This window comes from Eumetopias jubatus, unplaced genomic scaffold (assembly GCF_037043125.1).
Source record: "Eumetopias jubatus isolate StellerSeaLion01/CBP00866 unplaced genomic scaffold, mEumJub1_p1.0 scaffold_1, whole genome shotgun sequence".
NCBI classification, from domain to species: Eukaryota; Metazoa; Chordata; class Mammalia; order Carnivora; family Otariidae; genus Eumetopias; species Eumetopias jubatus.
The window spans coordinates 58,810,885-58,832,506 of record NW_028274807.1 but is presented as its reverse complement, the minus strand read 5'-3'; the positions used below and the strand labels follow the sequence as shown (position 1 = coordinate 58,832,506).

Here is a 21,622-nt window from a genome sequence, read left to right as displayed (position 1 = left end):
CTAACACTACACTATCTGGGTGACCTTGGACAAATACCTTAAATTCTCTGGATGTCCATTTCCTCAACTGTAGAATGGGAATAGTAACACCCAGACTACCCACCACCACCCAGACTATGGGCAACAGTACTCTGTGACCTGCAGAGCACCAGGCAGAGTGGAAGGCAGAGCTGTCCCATCTGCACTTGGGGTTGGGTGGTGGTTTTCCACTGGCACACATTCACCAATCAATCAGTTGTTGACTGTTTTCCACGTGTGGAGACACACTTAGAAGCCCAACCGCCCCTGGCAAAGGAGAAGGTTATATGGTTCATCTCACATAGGATATTAATTTCCTTTCACAGTTTGGCTCACAGCTTTCCTGGAACAGCTCATTCATCTTGTTGAAAAGAGCAGTTTACCCCTTGGGAGCTATTTATTCCCTATACTTTTAGATACTCAGCATTTTGCATTCCAGACACTTTTCTAAGAAGCATGCTTCAACTCACCAACTTCATTATACACACAAATATGTCCATATAAACTTAGGTTTATGATTTAAGTTTTATATTAAACATTTCAATTCCAATAAAAACATGGGAAAACATTAAAGAGAGGTATAATAATCGGCAGGCAAGTAGTATAGAACGAGATGCAGTCTATATTCCAGCTGCTTTGTGATGAACTTTGTTCATTCACTAAATATTTGACTCCCTATCCTGTGCCATGCATTGTTCTGGCACGAGGGATATAGTACTAAGCTATGTGGACATAGTCTGCCTTCATTGAGATCACAGGTTTGCCCACGGAATGCCAATTAAGCAATTGCATTAATATTTAAGTTCCTGTGCCAGTGCATGACATAGATTTTCAGGGTGAATATTTTCCCAAAGGATGAGTAAGAGTTAACCAGAAAAATGCAGAGCAGAACAAGAGAAATATCCAAACAGAAAGAACAGTGTAGTAGACACAGGGAAGGAGGGAGAGAGGGAGAGAAGGAGGAGAAATGAGAGGGAAGGCAAGAAGGAAGTTTGAAGGATTACGAGAAAATCAGTTTGGCTGAAGTTGAAGGTTCGTGAAGGACCATTGTAGGTCCTGAGGAGTCTTAAAGTCACATGAGAGAGGTTGGGGCTTTACTCTAAGAGCAACAGAAAGCCTCTGGAGGGTTTTAAGTGCCATTGCCCCATTGCCATGGCCATAGCTGGAAACCAATGTCACCTCTGTTGCCACTAACAGATGCTTCTCCACATCACTGGCTCCCCAGTCTGCAAGCCTGAGAAAGGCAGATGTGATTGGTAGCACCGAGGCCATGTGCCATGGCTGAATTTGGGGTTAGTGTGTGTCTGTGTGTGTGTATAAGAAGGGGCTGCTATTCTACGTCTGTATAAGAAGGAGCTCTACTGAGATGCCCTTCAACAGATGAATGGATAAAGAAGATGTGGTCCATATGTACAATGGACTACTACTCAGCCATCAGAAAAGATGAATACCCAACTTTTACATCAACATGGATGGGACTGGAGGAGATGATGCTAAGTGAAATAAGTCAAGCAGAGAAAGTCAATTATCAGATGGTTTCACTTATTTGTGGAACCTAAGGAATAGCATGGAGGACATTAGGAGAAGGAAGGGAAAAATGAAGGGGGGGAATCGGAGGGAGAGATGAACCATGAAAGACTATGGACTCTGAGAAACAAACTGAGGGTTTTAGAGGGGAGTGGGGTAGGGGTATGGGTTAGCCCCATGATGGGTATTAAGGAGGGCACGTACTGCATGGAGCACTGGGTGTTATACGAAAACAATGGATCGTGGTTCACCACATCAAAAACTAATGATGTATTGTATGGTGACTAACATAACATAATAAAATTAAAAAAAAAAAAAAAAGAAGGAGCTCTAGCTCCAGTGAAGGCTCATAGAATGAGGAATTCCCCCAGACATACAGGAATGGAGCTCAAATGTTAGGCAGTCAAAACATGGTCAAGTTCTACTACACCTGGAAAGCCTTTTACATGCAACACCAAGACTAGTCTACAAAACAAGTGTTCCATAGAACACACTTCAGGAAATGCTGTCCTCCATATTTTCTTCACAAGAACAGGTGTCAAGTCAAGTCTATCCTGAAGACCCTAACTTAACCTGATCTCACCATTTAACACTCATAAAACTTATGGACTACACTACCCAATTTTATACTCCATTATATAATTTTTTTCATGTTTTGTAATAGTTGCTCATTGTTCCATGCATTTGTCTTTGTCTCTCTCGGAGGATTTTATCTGTGACGTATTTGGAATCCAGCATGTATCTGACACTTGGTACATACACTACAAATATTTACTGTTATTATGTGAGTGGAGCTAGTTCAGCTAAGCTTGTAGCTTTCAACAAGCCCTAAGAAAGCACCCCCAGGATGTTGGGGGAGTGGCTGTTCTTAATTCTTCAGCATTATTTCTACAAATATTTCTTTCTCCCCATTTGTTTTCTTCTTATGGGCCCCCTATTATGTTGACATCATAACCAGGTCTGCCCTCCCAATTTCTTAATTTTTCTGTTGATATCCTGTATCTCTTTAGGTAGATCCTCCAGTTTTCTAATCCACTGTTCATTCTAACATCCAACCCATTGCTGAGGTCTTTATGTAAACAGTGTTATTTTTAACTCTGAGATTTCCAGTTGGCTCATCTTTATAACAGTAACCTGGTCATTTTAATGAAGCCCTTCTATCCAAAATTCTCCCACAATTCTTTCACTTTGCTTATTTTAAGTCTTATTCTTCCTGTTTATTAGTTGGGCTACATTGGGAAAGGCTGTCCATTTTGATTTCTCTCATGTAGCTTCATTCTGCAGATGTGTTGTTATTTTCTCCTGTGAGCTTGAACCCCTGGGGGTGTCAGCTACCTGGAGTAGTACTGAGACCCTCAGAGGGGAGGTGCTAAATGTGGGGAAGGTCCAGAGTAGAAAGAGGGGCTGGAAGGAAAGCCCCTTAAGGCAGACAACCTCTGAGTTGACCACACTCCTTTTCACACCCACACAGGGGTCCAGTCTGCCCCCACATCTAATTTTACTTCTACCCCCCTCCTCCCACCCACACACTGTTTTTGCTTCATTGTAATCTGCTGGCCTATGCCTTGTAAAGGGGGTGGTGGGGAAGGAGGTAATGCTCAGAGTTGGCAGGTCGACAGGCACAGAGGTTACCCTATGCACTCCAGCAGGCCCTCACAGATGTGAGCCCACATTGCCCAGCCAGCCCTGGGCTGGTGCTGCTGGTTTTTGCCCTCACAAGGGCGATAAGGCAGGGCAGGTGGCAATCCACCTAGGCCAGACTGAAGGAGGCAAAAAAGTACAGCAAAAAAGCTCTCCTCTAACCTATTCCTTACCAGTGGCCTCTTAAATTGTGGGCTGCCATTTACCTCTCACTTCAAATGGCTACCCAGGGTTTCTCACAGATTTTGCATTAGTTCCTCCATCCCATGACCTTCCTCTGGCCTTAGGCATGTCCAGGCTTAGTCTCTGGGAGACAGCCAGCTGCTATGTTGGTTCCTCATCCTCTCAGGTATTGGGGTCTGCTCATCTTCTCTGCCTGATTCCTTTTCTCCTTTACCTTTCCTGTCTTTTTCTCCCTATCTCCCACCTATACTCCCTTTCCTTACAATTCCTTCACTCTGGAGTATAAGTGGAGGGGCTTGAAGAGGGAAAAGTAATTATTTTATGGTTTGAGGCAGAATTCAAGGATCCACTCCTTAGATTTTATTTATATGCTGAGTGATCGCACTGCAGGCAAGTTTCTTCTAGAGCTATTCTGAGGCCTACTTAATTAACACTCTGAAGCTGGGAAGGCACTAGAAAATTAGTTATGACTGTCAGAGTTATGATGTGACACTTATCACCAATTTTTTCTGTAGTTGTATTTATTGACAGACCAGTGCCATTTATAGTTTTAAATGAGTGTTGTCGGGATAGAAGTATTACTTACAGGAAACTGATTTCTAAACAAGACTAAACTGATCGTCTGCAAACATCTTCCTCTTCAAAATCCTAAAGGAAAATATCTTGAGATGAACAGAAGAAGCCTCAGGAAAGGCCACATTTAAGAGAATAAACTATTTCCAATTATGGAGTAAACATGGTGGCAGAGATGCTATATACTACTCTAATTCTTCTCTGACACTCAGATTAGATGTTCCTCTTTAATGGGCATAGATAGAAGGCTCTAGCACCCTTTTTCCTCCCTGTCACATCTTGGTCCCTGACGGCCAATGTCTGCATCCATACAGCTGTCTTTGAACAAATGCCCTAGCTTGAGAAGACCCCATGAGGACTTTTGGTGGAGCTGACCTGGGGGCTACCCAGCATTCAAATCCTTTATATGTTTTAGAGGAATTTCCTCCAGTCCACTAAACTGGGTGAGTTTTGTGGGAGGCAAGGCAGCTGATGGATGCCAAAGGAGTCAGATATATGATTTGTGCTCGGATAGTTGGACACTTCCACTTGGTACTTTCAGTGGTGATTACACGATACAAGGATGAAGGGAGAGTTTAGAATTCACTGGCAATGCTGACAATGGTAGGGTCCATGGCAGCAGGGTCCAGGGGTTACCATATCTAATGGCAGAGGAGGTGGTGCTTCCCAGGTGGGCATCTTGACAAAACCATTCTGCAGCATGACTGTTGCCATAATTTCCTGTGGCTTAGTCTCTGTTGGTCCCTCATCATAGTCTGAGCCTGGCAACTCAGGTTTGTGAGCAACCCAATATCCTTCTAATAAATTACTTTTTTGCTTAAGTTAGCCAGTTGATCTCTGTTGCTTGCAACTAAGAACTTTGCCTGATCCCACACCCTCTTTCTTTTCCTACTTCACTCATACCCCATAGCTATTTTGGAGCCTAACTGTCCATAGCCTCCCCAGACCATCTCTGCATACCCAGGCTTCATTCTGTTTGCCTCTCTCCTTATCCCCCACTTTTTGTCCTTTTAATACCCAGATAAATACTGTGTTTGTCCTAGAAAGTTGTAATTGCTCTACTTTGGTGAAGATGGTATGGGAAGAGAGCAGGGACAAATATAGGATTTCTTTTTGCAAATACTGGAAAGGACAAAGAAAAATTAAGTATTTTCATGTCAATTTTTAATATATGCTTCCAGTTTAGATAATTAAAATAACTGAGTCAATTTGTCTACAATAGGGCAGTTAAATCTAGAGGGACAGAAACAGTTGGTTAATCCCGTTTGCTATGGCTTATCTTCCTGGTTGTTTAATGGAGATCCAGAAATACCAGTTCTCAGGATTAATTTTTTTTTTTTATTATGTTCTCAGGATTAATACTGTCTTCTAGTGACACATAGGCTAACTGCTTGGGTCTCCAAGCTGCCTGGTGCCTGTCACAAAGGAACCCAGCATTGATGAAAATAAAGCATAAAAGAGATGATGATTGGCCCTCTGGGTCCACAGGGGGTCCAAGTAAGATCATGGTTGGTGGGTGGCTGTGGCTCTGTGAAATACTGAAGCAAATCTGCTAACTTCTTAGTTTTATTTAGCGTCAACCCTGCTGACCTGACTCACACAGACAAATGAATACCTGGACAATTCCTGGGGGGAAGAACAAAGATGAAAACCTCCTGCATAGATTTTCAGTAACTGTAAAGGAAAATGTAAAGGATCATGTAAAGTGTGATCGAATGACCTGACTGAAAGTGTGACTGTCATATTTTAAATTATTTTTTATTGTTTATTGTAAGTATACAGATGTGCTCTTGTGGGAGGGAGAGTGGTTTAGTAGAAATATCCTGAGGGAATATCCTCAGGAACCGGAGTTATGTTCCTGGCTTTGCTTCAAGCTAGTTACATGATTTGGGACAAATAATTTATTTCACTGGCTTCTAGTTTTCTTTCCTCTTAAGTGATAAGAGACTGGGTGATTAAAATGTTGTTTTAGCTCTTAAGTTTAAAATACAGTTATCCCTTTCCATCCCAGTGGTTTCAAGAGATGTTTTACATGTTTCTTTTAGGGATAGAAAAAAGAACAGAAAATGCAAGCCCAATTACAATTCTGTAGCTAAACAGACTTGACAAGAAAATCTTGTTGCCATGAATAAAGGAAATAATGGCACACACGAAGTCAACACAAATATAGGCTGACTTCCCAAATAGCATATGTTCTTCATCCTCCACCATTGGTATTATTAAAATTCTATAGCATAACTTTAAAAATCCAGAGACCAGCTCTTTAGTAACTGAGATTACCCACCATGGCTTTGAATCAGGAAGTATGGAAAAAAAACATGTTGCCTGAAATGAAGAAGAAGGAATGTCTTTGCCAGTAGCAAAACCTCCAACAACCTGAGGAGATCAACCAAAGAGGAAGAAACATGATGGGTCAACAGTTCATAAAAGGTCTGAAAGACAAAAAGGATGTGAGAATCAGAGAGATATCAGATACACAGAAAAAACTAGCCAAAAGAGAATGGTAGAGGTTAGAAGTGGTGGCAGTACAATGGAAGGTTGGAAATAGTGATAACAATGAGCTCCAGGTATGGAGCTGCTTCAGACTCTGTGGTCCAAGGTGGGCTATAAACGCACACACACATACATGACACTGTAATACTAAAAACACAGGGGTGGTCTTTTCAACAAATCGTGCTGGAATGATTGGACATTATATGCTATATACAGAGACTTTATACCTTCACAAAGTTAACCTACAATGGATCATAAACCTAAATGTAAAATTCAAAGCTATAAAATTTTCAGAAGATAACACAGGAGAAAATCTAGGTGACCTTAGACTTGGTGACAACTTTTTATTTTAATTAACTAATTAATTTGACAGAGAGAGAGCCGAGTGTTGGAGCAGGGGCAGGTAGGAGGGGGAAGAGGTGGAGGGAGAGGGAGAGAGAGAATCCCAGGCAGGCTCCACTCCCAGCGTGGAGTCCAACATAGGCCTGCATGTCATGACCCTGAGATCATGACCCCGAGATCATGACCTAAGCAAAATCAAGAGTCAGATGCTTAACCGACTGAGCCACCCAGGAGCCCCTTTAAATACAACACCAAGGCATGATTCATGAAAAATAATTGGTAAGTAGTACTTTCTTAAATTAAAGATGTCTGCTCTGTTAAAAAAAACTATTAAGTGAATAAGAAGATAGGGCACAAACAAGGAGAAAATATTTGCAAAACCCTTATCTGATAAAAGACTGGTATCCAAAATCCACAAAGAATTCTTAAAACTGAACAATAAGGAAACAAACAATTCAATTAAAAAATGAGCAAAAGATCTGAACAAATACCTCACCAAAGAAGATATACAGGTGGCAAATAAGCATATGAAAAGATGCTAATATGCTCTTAGGAAACTGCAAATTAAAACAATGAAAGATCACTATACCCCTAATAGAATGGCTAAAATGCAAAGCACTGACAATACCAGATGCAAATGAAGATGTAGAGCAACAAGGATACTCTCATTGCTGGTGGGAGTACAAAATGGTGCAGTCACTTTGGAAGGCAGTTTGACAGTTTCTAACAAAGCTAAACATACTCTTACCACAGGACCCAGGAATTAAGCTCCTTGGGTAAATACCCAAAGGAGTGGAAAACTTACGTCTGTACAAAAATCTGCACACAAATGTTTATAGCAGCTTTCTTCATAATTGCCAAAAATTGTAAGCAACCAAGATATCCTTCAATAGGTGAATGGATAAATGGACTGTGGCACATCCAAACAAGAGCATATTATTCAACACTAAAAAGAAATAAGCTATCGAGCTCTGAAAAAAAAAAACACAAAAAACCATGAAGGAACTTTAAATGCATACTGCTAAGTGAAAGAAGCAAGTCTGAAAAGGCTACATACTGTATGATTCCAAGTATACGACATTCTGGAAAAGGCAAAACTAGAGAGACAGTAAAAAAAATAAGCCATTTCCAGGATTTGAGGGAAAGAGGGAGAGGTGAATAGGAGAAGCACGGGGGATTTTTACAGGGATGAAATAAATTATTCTGTATAATCCACTGTAATGGTGGATACATTATGCATTTCTAAAAACCTATGGAACCATATAACATCAAGAGTGAACCGTAAACTGAACTTCAGTAAATAATAAAGATCAATGCAACATCAATGTTGTATCAATATTGGTCCATCATTAGTGTAGCACACTAATGCAAGATGTTAATAATTAATAATACATAAAAATAAATTAATGCTTAATTTTTTGTAAACCTAAAACTTCTCTGAAAAATAGAGTCTATTTAAAAAAAAATATAAAGGAAGAGTGAGGAAGCAGACAAAGCTGAAAAACTTTTGTGTCCCAGGATAGGCAGAGGGAAGGGCAAACCTTTACACTCTTAATGGTCCAATCGACTGTAAGACTACAGGTAGCCAGAGGATGCTTTTATTCAGGATTACATGCTAATTGATGATAGTAGATAAACTTTAGTTTTGCCACCATTTTCAGAAATAAAATATTTTATTTAAACACTTATGAGTTTAACCAAAACCAGTGATCTATACCTTTAAATAAACCAGTACTTTCATAATTACATATAGACACCCCTGGCCAGCCTTGGGATCACCTGAAGAAGGCTGGGTCCCAAATAAACTTCCTTAAAATTATGGGCTGAGAACTAGCTCTTGAAAAGCTTTTCAGTGGAACAGAGGGAAAATTTACCAGTTCTTAGGAGTTATGACAGTGAAATGGATTCTGATAGACATCGTATCAGAAAAGAAGGCTTATATTCAACTTTCTTTGAATGCATTTTTCAATATAAGATACCTTCAAACCAGTTTTACTCTTCTTATTCAACCCATTGAAAAATTGCCTGTTTAATTTTGTGCAAAATCAACACCTGCATGTCCTTCTTCCTAATAGCAAAATCAATTTGTCTATTGTCACCTCAAATAAACTGAGAGGATGAGACAAATCAGAATTTGAAGTAATTAATTACTATAGCAAATTATTCGAATTAATTTTATTATTAATAACATCTAATATATAACCTACATTTGCTATATGACACTCAGCTTTGTTTTTCTCTCTCCAGGAATGGAGCACTATCTTTTGACAGGTAAATCAATTGCTTCTCCCATATAAACAATTTTTACACATGTTCTTAGAAATTTATTATATATGAAAACCAAAGGATCTTAAGACTGAGGAAGTGTTAAGTCCAATAGTTGTTCTTTCTGCTGACCTTAGCTTTTAAGCAGAATACAGGTCCTTAGGTTTTGTTTTGGTTTTGGCTTGCACAGCAACTAATGTACTGAAAAAAAACCCTCAAACTTTCCATTTTCACAATATCCTAGAAAAGAAAATAAACAATATTCAAAAATGTATTTTTTTAGGAAAATAAAAAGGACTATGATTTTATTGCCTGGCAGCACTGTAGTATGTTTGATATTTTCCTTACAAATAAGCAGAAAGAATGGTGAGGCCCCAATTCGAATAGCTCATTAGATGTACCTTTAAATCATTAATGCACCATCTTGGTGTGTTGACATGGAACTTCAGTTAGTCCAGAGTTAAACAATGTAGGAAGAGCTGGCTAACGAACTCTGGGTGCTGCGTGGCAACATGTAATAATATCAACCCGTTTGAAAGGAAGAAAGAAATACTGGTATCTTCTTGTAGCACAGAAGTTTCATGGTATCACAGGTATCAAGTCCCTGGTCTTTTAGATTCAAGCCAACAGTGAGAAACGATGTAGGGGATACCTCAGGTAACGTGTGGAAAACCAAAGAGGGAAAGAAAGGAAGACTGAAAAATCTCTACTTTTTTTTTGCTTTTTAAAAAATTTAAATTCAATTAGCCAACATATAGTACATCATTAGTTTCAGATGTAGAGTTCAGTGCTTCATCAGTTGCATCTAACACCCAATGCTCATCACATCACATGTCCTCCTTACTGCCCATCACCCAGTTACCCCATCTCCCCACCCATCTCCCCTCTAGCAACCCTCAGTTTGTTTCCTAAAGTTAAGAGTCTCTCATGGTTTGTCTCCCTCTCTGATTTCTTCCCATTAAGTTTTCCCTCCCTTCCCCTATGATCCTCTGCTGTTTCTTATATTCCACATGAGTGAAAATCCCTACATATTGTATTAAATACTTAAAATACCCCCACAGAAAGGAGCATCACAGCAGTAAAATCAAAACAAAACAAAATAACAACCAAAAACTAAACCCAACACTATAGCAAGCCTATTGCCATGGCACTCAGGAAGAAACAAAAGGAATATGAGAGAGAAACAAGATGGTTGGAATACAAGCTCAGCACATGTGGCAAAGTGGGAACAAAGCAAGATGAAATGGAACAAAAACACTTCCAGGCAGTGAAGAGCCCTATGGGAAGCATCTCAAAAGAAACAAAACAAAACAAACAAAAAAAGAGTTGTTTTTCAGAAACAATAATTTAAAGTTTCATTTATTTGCTTTTATGAGATAAGGAGTTACAAATGATCTTTTTGGCAAGACATTTCTTCTACTTGTCTATAATCAAGAAAAAGATTAGGGGCTTTCAGATGCCAATCAAAGAGTCCAGGTTGGGGGTATCTGGCTGGCTCAGTCAGAAGAGCATGGAACTCTTGATCTCTGGGTTGTGAGTTTGAGCCCCAGGTTGGGTTAGAGATTACTTAAGAAATAAATAAACAAACTAAAAAAAAGTCCAGGTCATCACCTGACAACAGCTATAGATCAGAGGTTCCAAAAACATCCTCCTTGGATTCAATTAATTTACTAGAGTAGAAAGAGGAAGACTCCATAAAATGGGGGAGAGGACCTACGAATTTCTTAGAAAGAAAATCACATTTTGATCACTTCACAAAGATAAGAGAAGAAAGACAGGAAAGCTATCCAGGTCTATCTTTCCCTGCTAAAATAAGAAAAACTCACCTAATATAAAGATGAGCAACATATAAGGACTACAATCGAATCCCACACAAAGTCACTGTAAGTAAGAGAGAATAAGAAGCAGAAAACACCATTTCAGATGGTGAACATATGCCAGAAAGCTGCACCTATAAAACAGATGGAAAGTATAGCCTAATATTGCAAAATTTAAAATTATGAACATTTAAAAACTATGAAAAAAAGCCATAAATCAGAATTTTAAAAATTCAGAAATGAGATGATTGGAGAAAATGAAGTTTTAAAAAAAATGGCAGAACTCAGGAAAATATTAGAGATAAATTTTAAAATTCTATCATAAATGAATATTTAATTTGGAGGAGCACAGGGATATAAAAAACATTCATAATGTCATAAGGAAAACAGAAGATGAAAAGGAGAAAAAAATATTTTAAATCTGGGGCAGGATATAAAAAAATAATTCTAGAAAAATGGGTAGATATAGGAAACAATAAAGAAGGGCCAACATAAGTATAAAGGGAATTCCTAAAGAAGATAATCAAGCATTGGAATAAATTAATGTTAAAAACTCTAAAGAAAATTTCCTGAATTAAAGAAATAATCATTGAAATTACATATTGCAAAATGACATCATGTACCTGGGAAAGACTAACCTACTAGATGCCATCTGGTAAAACTACTGGAATTCAAAGAAAAAGGAAAAGGAGTCTTTTGGGAATTCAGGCAGAAAAATGAAATTACTTGCAAGGTAAAGAATCCCTTCTATCATTACTTTTGCCAGAAGCCAAAGGAATAATATGCTTAAAACTCAAGGGAAGAAAACCGTAAGCCAAGGGGTTTATATTAGGCTAATCAGACTTGCAAGTACAAAGGCTGTGGACAAAGTGTTATGAACATGGAAGAATTGTAGGAGATGCCTCCTAGAGAATAAGCTTTAGACAATCAAATGACTAAAGGACATTAACGTAAGTCTAGCTGTGAACTTTTAATATATAGGTACCGGTACAACTAAGACTAAATGTTTGTTGTAAGGAAGACAGTCTAGCTCGTAATGACTATATGCTTTGACAATGCAGATATGTACAACTAACCAAAAATGGGGCAACAATGGGGAGAAAATATGAAAAGTAGAACGAGTTCATTAATTTCTTTATAGGCATAACTAGGGTTTAGATTTGGGGGTTGAAAAAAGAGATGGAGAAGAAGATACTAGCTAATTTCAATATTGCTCATCATAGAGAACTAAGAAACAAAAATAGAAGAGGCTAATGGCATTATATAAATATATTAGTACAAAGGAAACTACTGGAACAACAATAACAGCAAAAAACTGCTTTATTTTACAGGCCATAATTTGTGCACACGTGTGCACATGCACACATATGCGGTGGGGAAGGGCAGAGGGAGAGATAATGTGCTAATGAGCACAGATACTGTGCAAATGGGATGACTTCCTCCTCACAAACAAGCACCAGTCCGGTTCAGTAAGAGGAAGTGGGAGAAGTGGGAGAAAGCTGAGAAGCTTTCTCTGCCTCAGTACGTAAAGAACACAGGGGGAGTCCATCCGAGACTGAGGGAACTGAGGCTAATCACATCAAAGGTTTTCATTCTTCTAAGTAACCAGTAATGTATAGTTAGAAGTTACCACTGGAGTGTCCTGATATATATTTCACTGTTCGTGAGAACTGGATAGGCTTTTTGAATTTGGATCCAAGAGGCAGTATAACTGGTTCTAGATAGACAACGGCTGGTTGATGTGAATAAAGTTAAGGATTGTTCCTTGGGCATAAAAAAAAAGTGTATGTCATTAAAAGATAAATGTCTCCATTGAATAAACAAAAGGGATATTTCCAGGGAAACACTTCAAATTAAAAGATCTATGGTGAGCAATGAATTCTGTGACTGAAAGTCTCTGAGAAGACTTCTTGTTGCCTGGTAGTTAGATTTTTTTATTGAAAAGGTTCTTATCAGCATCTAGCTCAAGTATAAACATCTGATTATTGCCACCACCTGTCTCTACAAGAGTATTCTCATTTCTCAATAAACCTGCTTTCGTGCCCTCTGTCCTAGTCAAACATATGCCTGGTGACTTTCTCAACAAGGTGACTTCCTTCTAGTTGATTTCCAGCCCTGTAGTGATAGAACACCTTGTTCGCCACAGTGAAACTCTACTCCCCTGAAAAGGAGTCTCCAGATACTTCCCCTCAGGGAAATGAAATGAACCATGATCTTGCCTAACCTGCACCTTCGATCGTTATTTTTCACTATTCTTCTTTAAAGCAGTCACTCTTCTTTCAGTGATATATATATATATATATATATATATATATATATATACATATATATATATATATATTTAGTGGCAACTTCATATTTACATTACTCTTTCTAGAAGGCATGTGAGGCTTTTCCTGATGCTGACCTCAGTTAATTAGCATGACACATGCTTGGCTAAATAGTTCCTTGGGTCAGTGTTTGGTATGGGAGACGCAGTGGCTGCAGGAAAGATTAGGGGCCAAGGTTCCCCACAGCAGCTTCCACTTCTCACCAAAGCCTAAATTGGAAAAAGGCTTTCTCCTCCAAAGTGAAGAAAAAATAATGGCAAACATAACAATGACTTGAAGAGAAAAGGAAAAAAGATGAAAACTCAAAAAGTTTTACTTTTTTTTTCCTAAACCCAATTCTTTGTTGCATTGAAGAGGGATGGGTGGGAAATGACCCCTGCAGGGGAGGGGTCCCTGACCAACTACTTGGGTCAGGTTAAAGGAAAAAGGTCCTGGCCAAGCTTTTGCTCTTGGGTTCATAGTTCTTTATTTAGCAGAGCCCTTCGGTGAGTTTGGGATCTGCAATGGAAGCAAACTGCTTCTCATGAATTAATAAAAATTTAGAGAGTAGGAGAGGCCAGCATTTGGGGTTGGGGAGTAGCTAATAAGTTGGTGATAAACCAGGGCCTAAAAAGTAGTGCCACCATCTTGAAATTTACCCTATTGGGAAATAGCTAGTAAGCTGTTATGACAATATTGATTAGATTTCTGCTTTAATCTATCACCTATCCTGTGCTGTTCTGCAATTCCCTTATGTTAGTTCAAACCTCCAGGAAAATTCTGCTATATCCAAAAACATGGCCTTCATGTTATTGGAAGATGGGCTGCTAGTACCCAACATGGGGCAAACAGGACCAAGAAGAGAGGAGGCCATCAAGAGAAACAAGAGTAATGGTTTGGCTAGATAGATCAGAAAAATGCCATCTCTGGAGAAATCAATGGGAATACCAGCTGGAGGGAGAGGGGGTAATTTCCCAAAGTAACAGGGGTGAGGTTTCCACTGTCTTATTTGCATACTAAAGAGAGGTCTCAAAGCTGTAAGAGTTGGGGACATCTGATTAATACTAGTATTAAAATAATTAAAATAGTTGAGTTATCTGCCAGTCCCATGGTTCCCAACTGTATTTCTCAGACTAGTGAAATTTTAGGGACTCCTGGGGTTGTCAACTTTTTATTGTATTATGCAAAGATATTTTAAAAATGAATTTTCACCATTGTTTCATAAAATAAGAAGCATTTAAACATGTAGACAGGCAAAATGGAAAGGGCATAATTTCATGACAATTGTTAAAAATGTTTTTATCTGGAATGATCTCACCCTTTCAACCTACTAAAATGTATCTTTTATTTTTTTAAAAGATTTAGTTATTTATTTTAGAGGAGGGGCAGGAAGGCATAGAGGGAGAGAGAGAATCCCAAGCAGACTCCACTCTGGGTCGCAGAACCCGACACAGGGCTCGATCCCAGAACCCTGAGATCATGACCTGAGACGAAATCAAGAGTTGGACGCTTAACGGGCTGAGTCACCCAGGTGCCCCCAAAAGTATGTATTTTATTTTATTTAGTTTTAGTTTACCGTTTCCTTAAATCTTTCTTCACTTATTCACTTTTCAAAGACATTAGTAGATGAACATGACTCTGCCCCTGTCCTCAATATCTCACACTTCTCTAGGGAAATCAAGCAGGTAACCCAGCTGCTAACAGTGCACCTGTGCCTGTGGCAGAGAAACTCACCAAATACCAAGGGCAGAAAGGCCAAGCAACAGTTAAGAAACAGTCAATCTATTTCTAAGCAGGAGTGCAAGAAATACTAAAGCCTGATGTCAGCACTCACTTTGCACATACCATCTGAGTTTCCTTACTGATGATTTAGGGGGAAACTGATAGTACACCCCAGAGATCATGGATTTTTTTCAGATTTATTCATTCTGAGCAAATTACAGGGCTAGGAGTGCAACTGATGTGCCATGTCAGCTGGTCCATACCGCACAGTGGACAGGAAGAGAGACGAGTGGCATGGAATTAGGGGGATAAAAACTGTCCCTCTCACTTGTCCCCAGTAGAATGGCTCTGCACATGGTCACGCTGCTCACTTGAGGACATACAGGTTGAAGGGCAGCAGGGGACAGACCAGGGTGAGGGCTGTGCTGCCATGGCGACAGCACCTTTGGTGCCAGACTGGAGATGGGGAATTTGTTCAATACACATGGTTGGGAGATGACTGGGAGTGCTAGTGGGCACACTGGTCCATCCTGCTCAATACTACTCCAAGCTACCAGGTTTCTGAGTTCTGATTCTCAGTGAGAGTTAGAGAGGGAGGCCTATTGTGGCGTCCAAGTCATCTGGTTCTGGAATCTCCCGAGGGAGCAGGGAATGGAATGCTGGCACAGTAAGGGATACACATACACATTCATATGGGAAGAAGATCCAGATGCAGGTACACTGGGGAGTCTTCTCTTTTCTCTGTGCCCCAGAGGGGACCATATTAGAGGGAAAAACCCACCTATGAACTTTTTTCTACATTATATAATCAGAGTATATGTGTCAAAGGGATAGTTGCTGGAGCAGTCATTTCCTCCCCTGTCTCACCTCGATCCTTGTCAGAAATAGGTCTAGAACTTTCCCACAATTACCCATCCTTATTTAACATCAAAACCTCCAGAGATCGGTGGCCAGCTGCAGTTGCAACATTTCTGGCCAGGTCTTGTGGCTTCTCGGAAGCACGGTTGTGTGACAGTAGTACAGAATCGCAGGAAGTGACTACTGAACACACGCTCTGCAGCTTGCGTCCATTCTCACACATTCCTGTTTTAGATTCTGAGCAGCGCTCCCTCCCCATGCGCTATGAAATAGGAGGGTCTGGCAGAATCATCCAAATGAAATGAGGTTCCTTCTCCCCGGTATTAGGAACAGAGGTGAGGTCCTTTCCCTCCGCAACCATAGAAATCTCGAGTTTCCTGGAGAAAGGCCCAGCAGGGGGCCAGGAGCCACAGAAGGTGCAGGGAACCTGCGCCTCTGCAAAGCCCCGAAATGCCAGGGGATCAGGCCAGGGAAGGTACGAGATGAACCGGAGTTGTCCCCGAGGCCGGTTGCGGGAGAATGCGGCAGCCCGGGGCAGGACAGTGATTGCTTTGAAGGGAAAAGGGAACAAGGGGCCGCTGATCCCTGAGGACTCCCGAGGTCAATTCCCAAGGGACCCAAAGCAGCGACGGGGCTCTGAGATCTGGCAAGTTCCTGGGAGTCGAGCGAGGAGAGCGAGAGTCTTACCTGGCCCGGCTGGCTAGTGTAGTTGAAGGAGTAGGTGTTCTCCTTGGTGAGGCTCACCACCCCGCTGTAGACGCGATCGAAATCGAAGCTCCTGGCGAGGTCGCGGGGGTTGCGGCTCGGGAGGGGTTGCGCGGGTCGCCGGGGTGCCGCCGTGTGCTGGAGCCAGGGTAGCAGCGCGCAGAGCAGCGCGAGCCGTGGGCAGTCCCGCATGGTGGGCGCCGCGCCCCTGCCACCAAGGAGAGCCTCCCTGGCGAGGGGGGGCGAGCTCAGAGCGGGTCCTTCCAAAGCCCCCCTGCGGCCCTGGGCGCCGGCTTCAGCGCGGCGCGGGTGATGCCTGGCAAGCCCCTCTGGCGAGTGCTGGCAGCCCCCGGGCGAAGGACTGATCAAATATTGATGCAGCCGCCTGGGGTCTCCGCGGGAGGTCGCCGGCCAGGGGTACGGGGGCCTGGGGCTACTGTTTTGCTCTCCGGCTTCTAAATCCTTTTCCTTCCCATTTTCTCATTTCTCATAATCCCCCACTTACCCAGTCAGGATTTCAACAGATCTCTTCCCTACTCAATCTCAAAAAAATAATAATAATAAATAAATTTAAAAAGGCATTAGAGACATTAAAACAGAAATATTCGCTAGTCCTGAAGAGTCAACCTGACTAGCCACGAAGCAGGAAATAGAGTCTGTTTCAAGTAAACGTGCACCCTGACTGCAAGCGAAGAAACAGAAAGCCACAGAGCCTGTCCCCAAAGAGGGTGCACGAGTTTGCTTTTCCTGTCTGCTACCTGCAGAGAACTGCCCGTTTGAATGATGGTTGCTAACTTTACACAGTTCTCCCTTCTCTAACAGAACCCCTTCCCAGACACCTGTTTTATTTCCTTATCATCTTCTATTCTCAGGGAGAGCCTCACATCATCGCTTTCTCTCTCCCTCACTGTTTGTGTCCCTTTTAAATATGTACAGTCATAAAAACTGAAGAGAAAGGGTAAAGAAGACAATTTCCACCACTCCTGAAATCTGGTCCCAGAAGTTGTCAAGGACGTCTCAGTGAAGCTGGCTTTCTGCAGCGGGTTTCTTCCCGTCCTCCCCAACTTCTTGCCTACTTTACCTCTGCAATGACTTCTTAGATTCTGGGAGAAGCCCTGGGATTCTGAATTGTTTTTCAAATGAGAGAAACCACAGCCCATTAAAAGGAACTCTCCTTCTGGCAAAACTTAGGGGATTTGATTTAAACAGTTGGAAGAGGCAGATAAGGGGTGAGGTGGGAAGAGGATCCCTGGGAAGTCCTTGGGGAACATCAAACAAGCACAGTTCAGGTGTAGAAGAGAACTTACTCTCTTATTTCAGCTTCAAGTTATTTGTAAACTAGAAAGTAATATAACCGCATTCAATCTGAAGGAACATTTAAAGAGAAGCCAGAAGAAGAAAAGATCGTGTTCAAAGAATTAAGTTACAGATTAAAATCCTACTATTTACCATTCAAAGGGAGGGTTTGATTTATTTAGTTATTTGAGAGAGAAAGAGCAAGAAGGGGGAGGGGTAGTGGTGAGGGAGACAGAGAATCTCAAGTAGGGCCCACACCCAGCCCAGAGCCCCACTCAGGGATGGATTTCAGGCCCCTGAGATCAATCATGTCCTGAGCCAAAATCCAGAGTCTGAGGCATAACCGACTGAACCACCCAGGCACCCCAGGTTTCTTTTTTTTTTTTTTAACGTCATTGAATTTCTATAATTTATTAAAATATCACAAATGAGTTCAATACATTTGGTATAATGTTTTATAACTGTGCAATCAGAAAACAGTGCTGATGGCAGATTGAGTTAGAGAGTCCTTATTAGGACAATTTTCACTTTTAAATAAATGTTCTTGAAAATGTATGGGTATAACGACAAAAATAAGGAGTCTGGGGGTAAAGTTTAAAGTACAGCTCATTGTTTTAAGGAATATAATAATTTCATCCAGAATTTGAATGACATTAAACTGCTATATTTAAAATGCGTATGCCTCTTTTTAGAATTTAACAAAATTTCATAAACTTGAAGTTTATCAAGTCCTTCAAGGTTAGCTGGCCTGGCCAGTTCAAGCACTCTCTACAGCTAGAGGGTCATGGAGTCCTACTCAGCACCACAAGAGATGAGGAACTGCATTTTTCACAAGGTAACTCCTTCTTTTGGGGGCAAGTGTCTCATTATTAGAACAATATTTCACATTCTAAATTGAAATCTGCCTCTCTTCCACTCACTGGCATGGGTTCTGCCCTCTGGAGCCATAGGAATAAACTTAATCCTTCTTCCACATGACAGCCTTGTAGGTATTTGAGGGAGCTATGACCCTAACTTTAAGCACTGAAATTAGAAGTGACTAGAACAGATCCTTTATCTTAGCAAAGAACTCAAAATATTTATTTTAAAGCTCTTATAGATGACACATATAACAATTTGAATTGTATATTACAAATTATACTATGATCTAATCCTCATTCCATTGAATGACCTTGGGCATTTAACCTCCCAGGATTACAAGGTTGCTGTAAGGATAAGGGGGTGGGGGGGGAGAAGAATGTATTTGAAATTTTATTAGAAAGTTTAACATGTTGTATCACCAAATATTGTTATTGTATGACTCCTAGTTCAACAGCTAAAAAGTTAAATATGGTCCATCAATCAGGCTTGTAGAATATCTACAATGCCAAGCTTCCACTGTGACAGGCCGAATATACGAACACACAATGGCTAGACCATATATGATAATAGACCTCTGACCCCAAACTTTACAGCAACCGGTCTAGGAAGCCAAACCACAGTCTTTGTAGCAAATGGCCCAGAACAATCAGGACTTGGTCAGTGACTGCCAACTTCCCCAATTTTTGCCTCTGCTCCCAACTCAAGATCAATCGGAGGAATCCAAATATGCTCTGCAAACCATAAAAATACCCCACTTCTAGTTAGCCTACTTGCAGCTTCTCTATGCCACCAAGATACAATCAGAGTATTCTGAAACCTTGCCTTTTTTTCATTATAAAGCTTTCCCTGTCCCCTGCCTGCCTTTGAGTCTTGGCCAAATGCAGGTGATGGTGGCTTGCTATAGCAAGCAAGCTCTGAATAAATAACCTGTTTTCATTTGAGTGGTCTTTCTTATTTCCATAGTTTTCCTGAAGGCTCCAATGAGATACTGTCTGTATTACCTGTCACCATGGACTCCAACCTTTAACCAGGTGTGCTACACACCAAGGCCCCTCATGCCTTGCAGCTTGCAGTGTTGGGTATGTGTTGACATGGTGAGTGAGCACCGTGTCTGAGCTCTGCTTTCTTTGCTTTTGAGTTCTTTGGCTATCTCATCTCAGTTTGATAACTGGGTTTTGCTGTTGGTTCCCATTTATTTGGCATCTTTGGTGGAGTCCGGCCATTACTTTTCACCCCTTTTTGCTCTCTTTCCTGCTTCCGTTTTGTGTTATATTGTCCAAAAGTATTGTTTGTCATAGAGTAGAACACTGGTCCAGCATTCTTTTGGACAAACTTTGCTTTGGATCACCTATAAAACTAGGCTATCCTTTGTTTCAATTGTTTTGCCCTTAGAGTTTGGCTTTGATCCACAGAGAACATTCTCTCTGGTTTTCCACCTGCCTGCAGGTGTAGGTTGTTGGATCTACATTTGGAGGCAACTACCTTCAAGTTGGGGTCTCAAGACTCACGGTGCACAAGCATCACTTTCAGCTGCTAACTCTTACAGGCTTGGCTAAGTCTAATTCTTCTCTTCCTTTTGGAGAAGCTCCAACTTCTTATATGTCCACTCATTACAATTCTAATTCCTGCACCTATGTTTCAAATGGTGACACTTCACCAAGGATGACCTGAGCCTTCAATGGCCACTCTGTGGAACACTGGCCTTGACCAAAATTGTTTATTTGAAAGGTGCTTTAGAAAAGAAAAAGAATAAAGATTTCTCAGATCCAATGGAATCTTGGATTAAATGAATTGTGTTCAAAAATTGCTTTACTAAAATATTCTTTGGTCAAAGCTAATGAGAAATTTGGCAAGCTTAGCCAATAATCTAGATTCATTTCCATAGTAAGTCCTCCCCCTCCAAGTCCTCCAGTTGCCTTCCTGTGGCCAGCTCTCTCACTTCCCCCTTATCCCTCTAAAGTCCCTCCTTCTGCACCTCCTCCTTCCTCTTCCCCTTGTCCAGCTGCTTGGTCTTTTCTCAGCAACTTTCTAAAACCTCCAAATGCTAGTTGCCTCCAATAGTCTATCCCTCCCATAAGCCAGATATGCAAGTGACTGTAGAATTTAAACTTTGGATCCAAGATGAATTAAGAGCTATAATGAAAGATTTCCCTAAACCTAAACAAGACTGAGCAAAGATTCATAGAAGAATTTGTAATTCTTTGGATGCACATGATCCAGAGTTGCCTGACCTATATCAACTTGTATGCATGTTGATCAGAACCTCAGATGCTAAATCCTGGATGACAAAAGCTGATTGGACCAACCCGGAGAGGGACCTCCAGGATCCTCCACAAAAAACCTTAGGGTCAGAAAAATAATTCAAAGTCTCCTAAAAGCCATACCTGAAACACTGCTAATAAAAGTTGACTGGATCATAATTTAATCATGCAAACAAATAGAAAAATGAAACTATAGGAGATTTGGGGATAAATAGAAAATATCTTCCAACAACACTAATTGTTCTACATCAAATCCTGCCATCTTTGCTCAACCTCTTCCTTGGAGTGAACATAGAACAAAAGTATAAGTATTTCAAACAACTCACAGATTTGTCCCTATATCCCAGCCCTGACTACAACTTTTGCATCCTGGATTGAAAAATATTTCTTCCTGCTCTGTGATACCACATCTACAAATTTATTAGGGAGAGATCTACTTTGCAAATAAAACTGTAATATTAATTGCACACCAGAGGGACTATTTTTTGAGGTTTCAGTGGATGTATCAATTCCTAATCAACTTGTGTCTGCTCTATATAAAACTTTCCTTCTCCACTATCCTTGATGTATGCTCCTGTTACAGATCTTGACATTGTACTTGACTCTTCATGGGCTAAAATTCCCATTGACATAAGAAAAATAATTGGAACAGAATCTATGAAAGTTCAGATAGATCTTATCAAATTCCCAAACTTCCCCAAAGTTAGAAGCTAGAGCAAGAAAAGCCTCAAATTTATAGTTGAGAGCCTCA

General features: G+C 40.7%; 1 protein-coding gene across 6 annotated transcripts in view; it reads right to left on the bottom strand.

Moving 5' to 3' along the window:
- Positions 1-17,123, bottom strand: part of SIDT1 (SID1 transmembrane family member 1) — an 89,508-nt gene extending 72,385 nt beyond the window's left edge. For 5 of the 6 annotated variants that reach the window (XM_028110594.1, XM_028110593.1, XM_028110595.1 and 2 more), the window contains exons 1-2: positions 16,959-17,123; positions 16,436-16,682 (exon numbers count right to left, since the gene is read on the bottom strand). In XM_028110594.1, the coding sequence (XP_027966395.1) occupies positions 16,436-16,645 (210 nt within the window). In that variant the 5' untranslated portion in view covers positions 16,646-16,682; positions 16,959-17,123. Of the gene's footprint in view, positions 1-16,435; positions 16,921-16,958 lie in introns of those variants that run through there. The other variant, XM_088024561.1, reaches the window with a different exon arrangement.
- Positions 17,124-21,622: the final 4,499 nt, after the last annotated feature.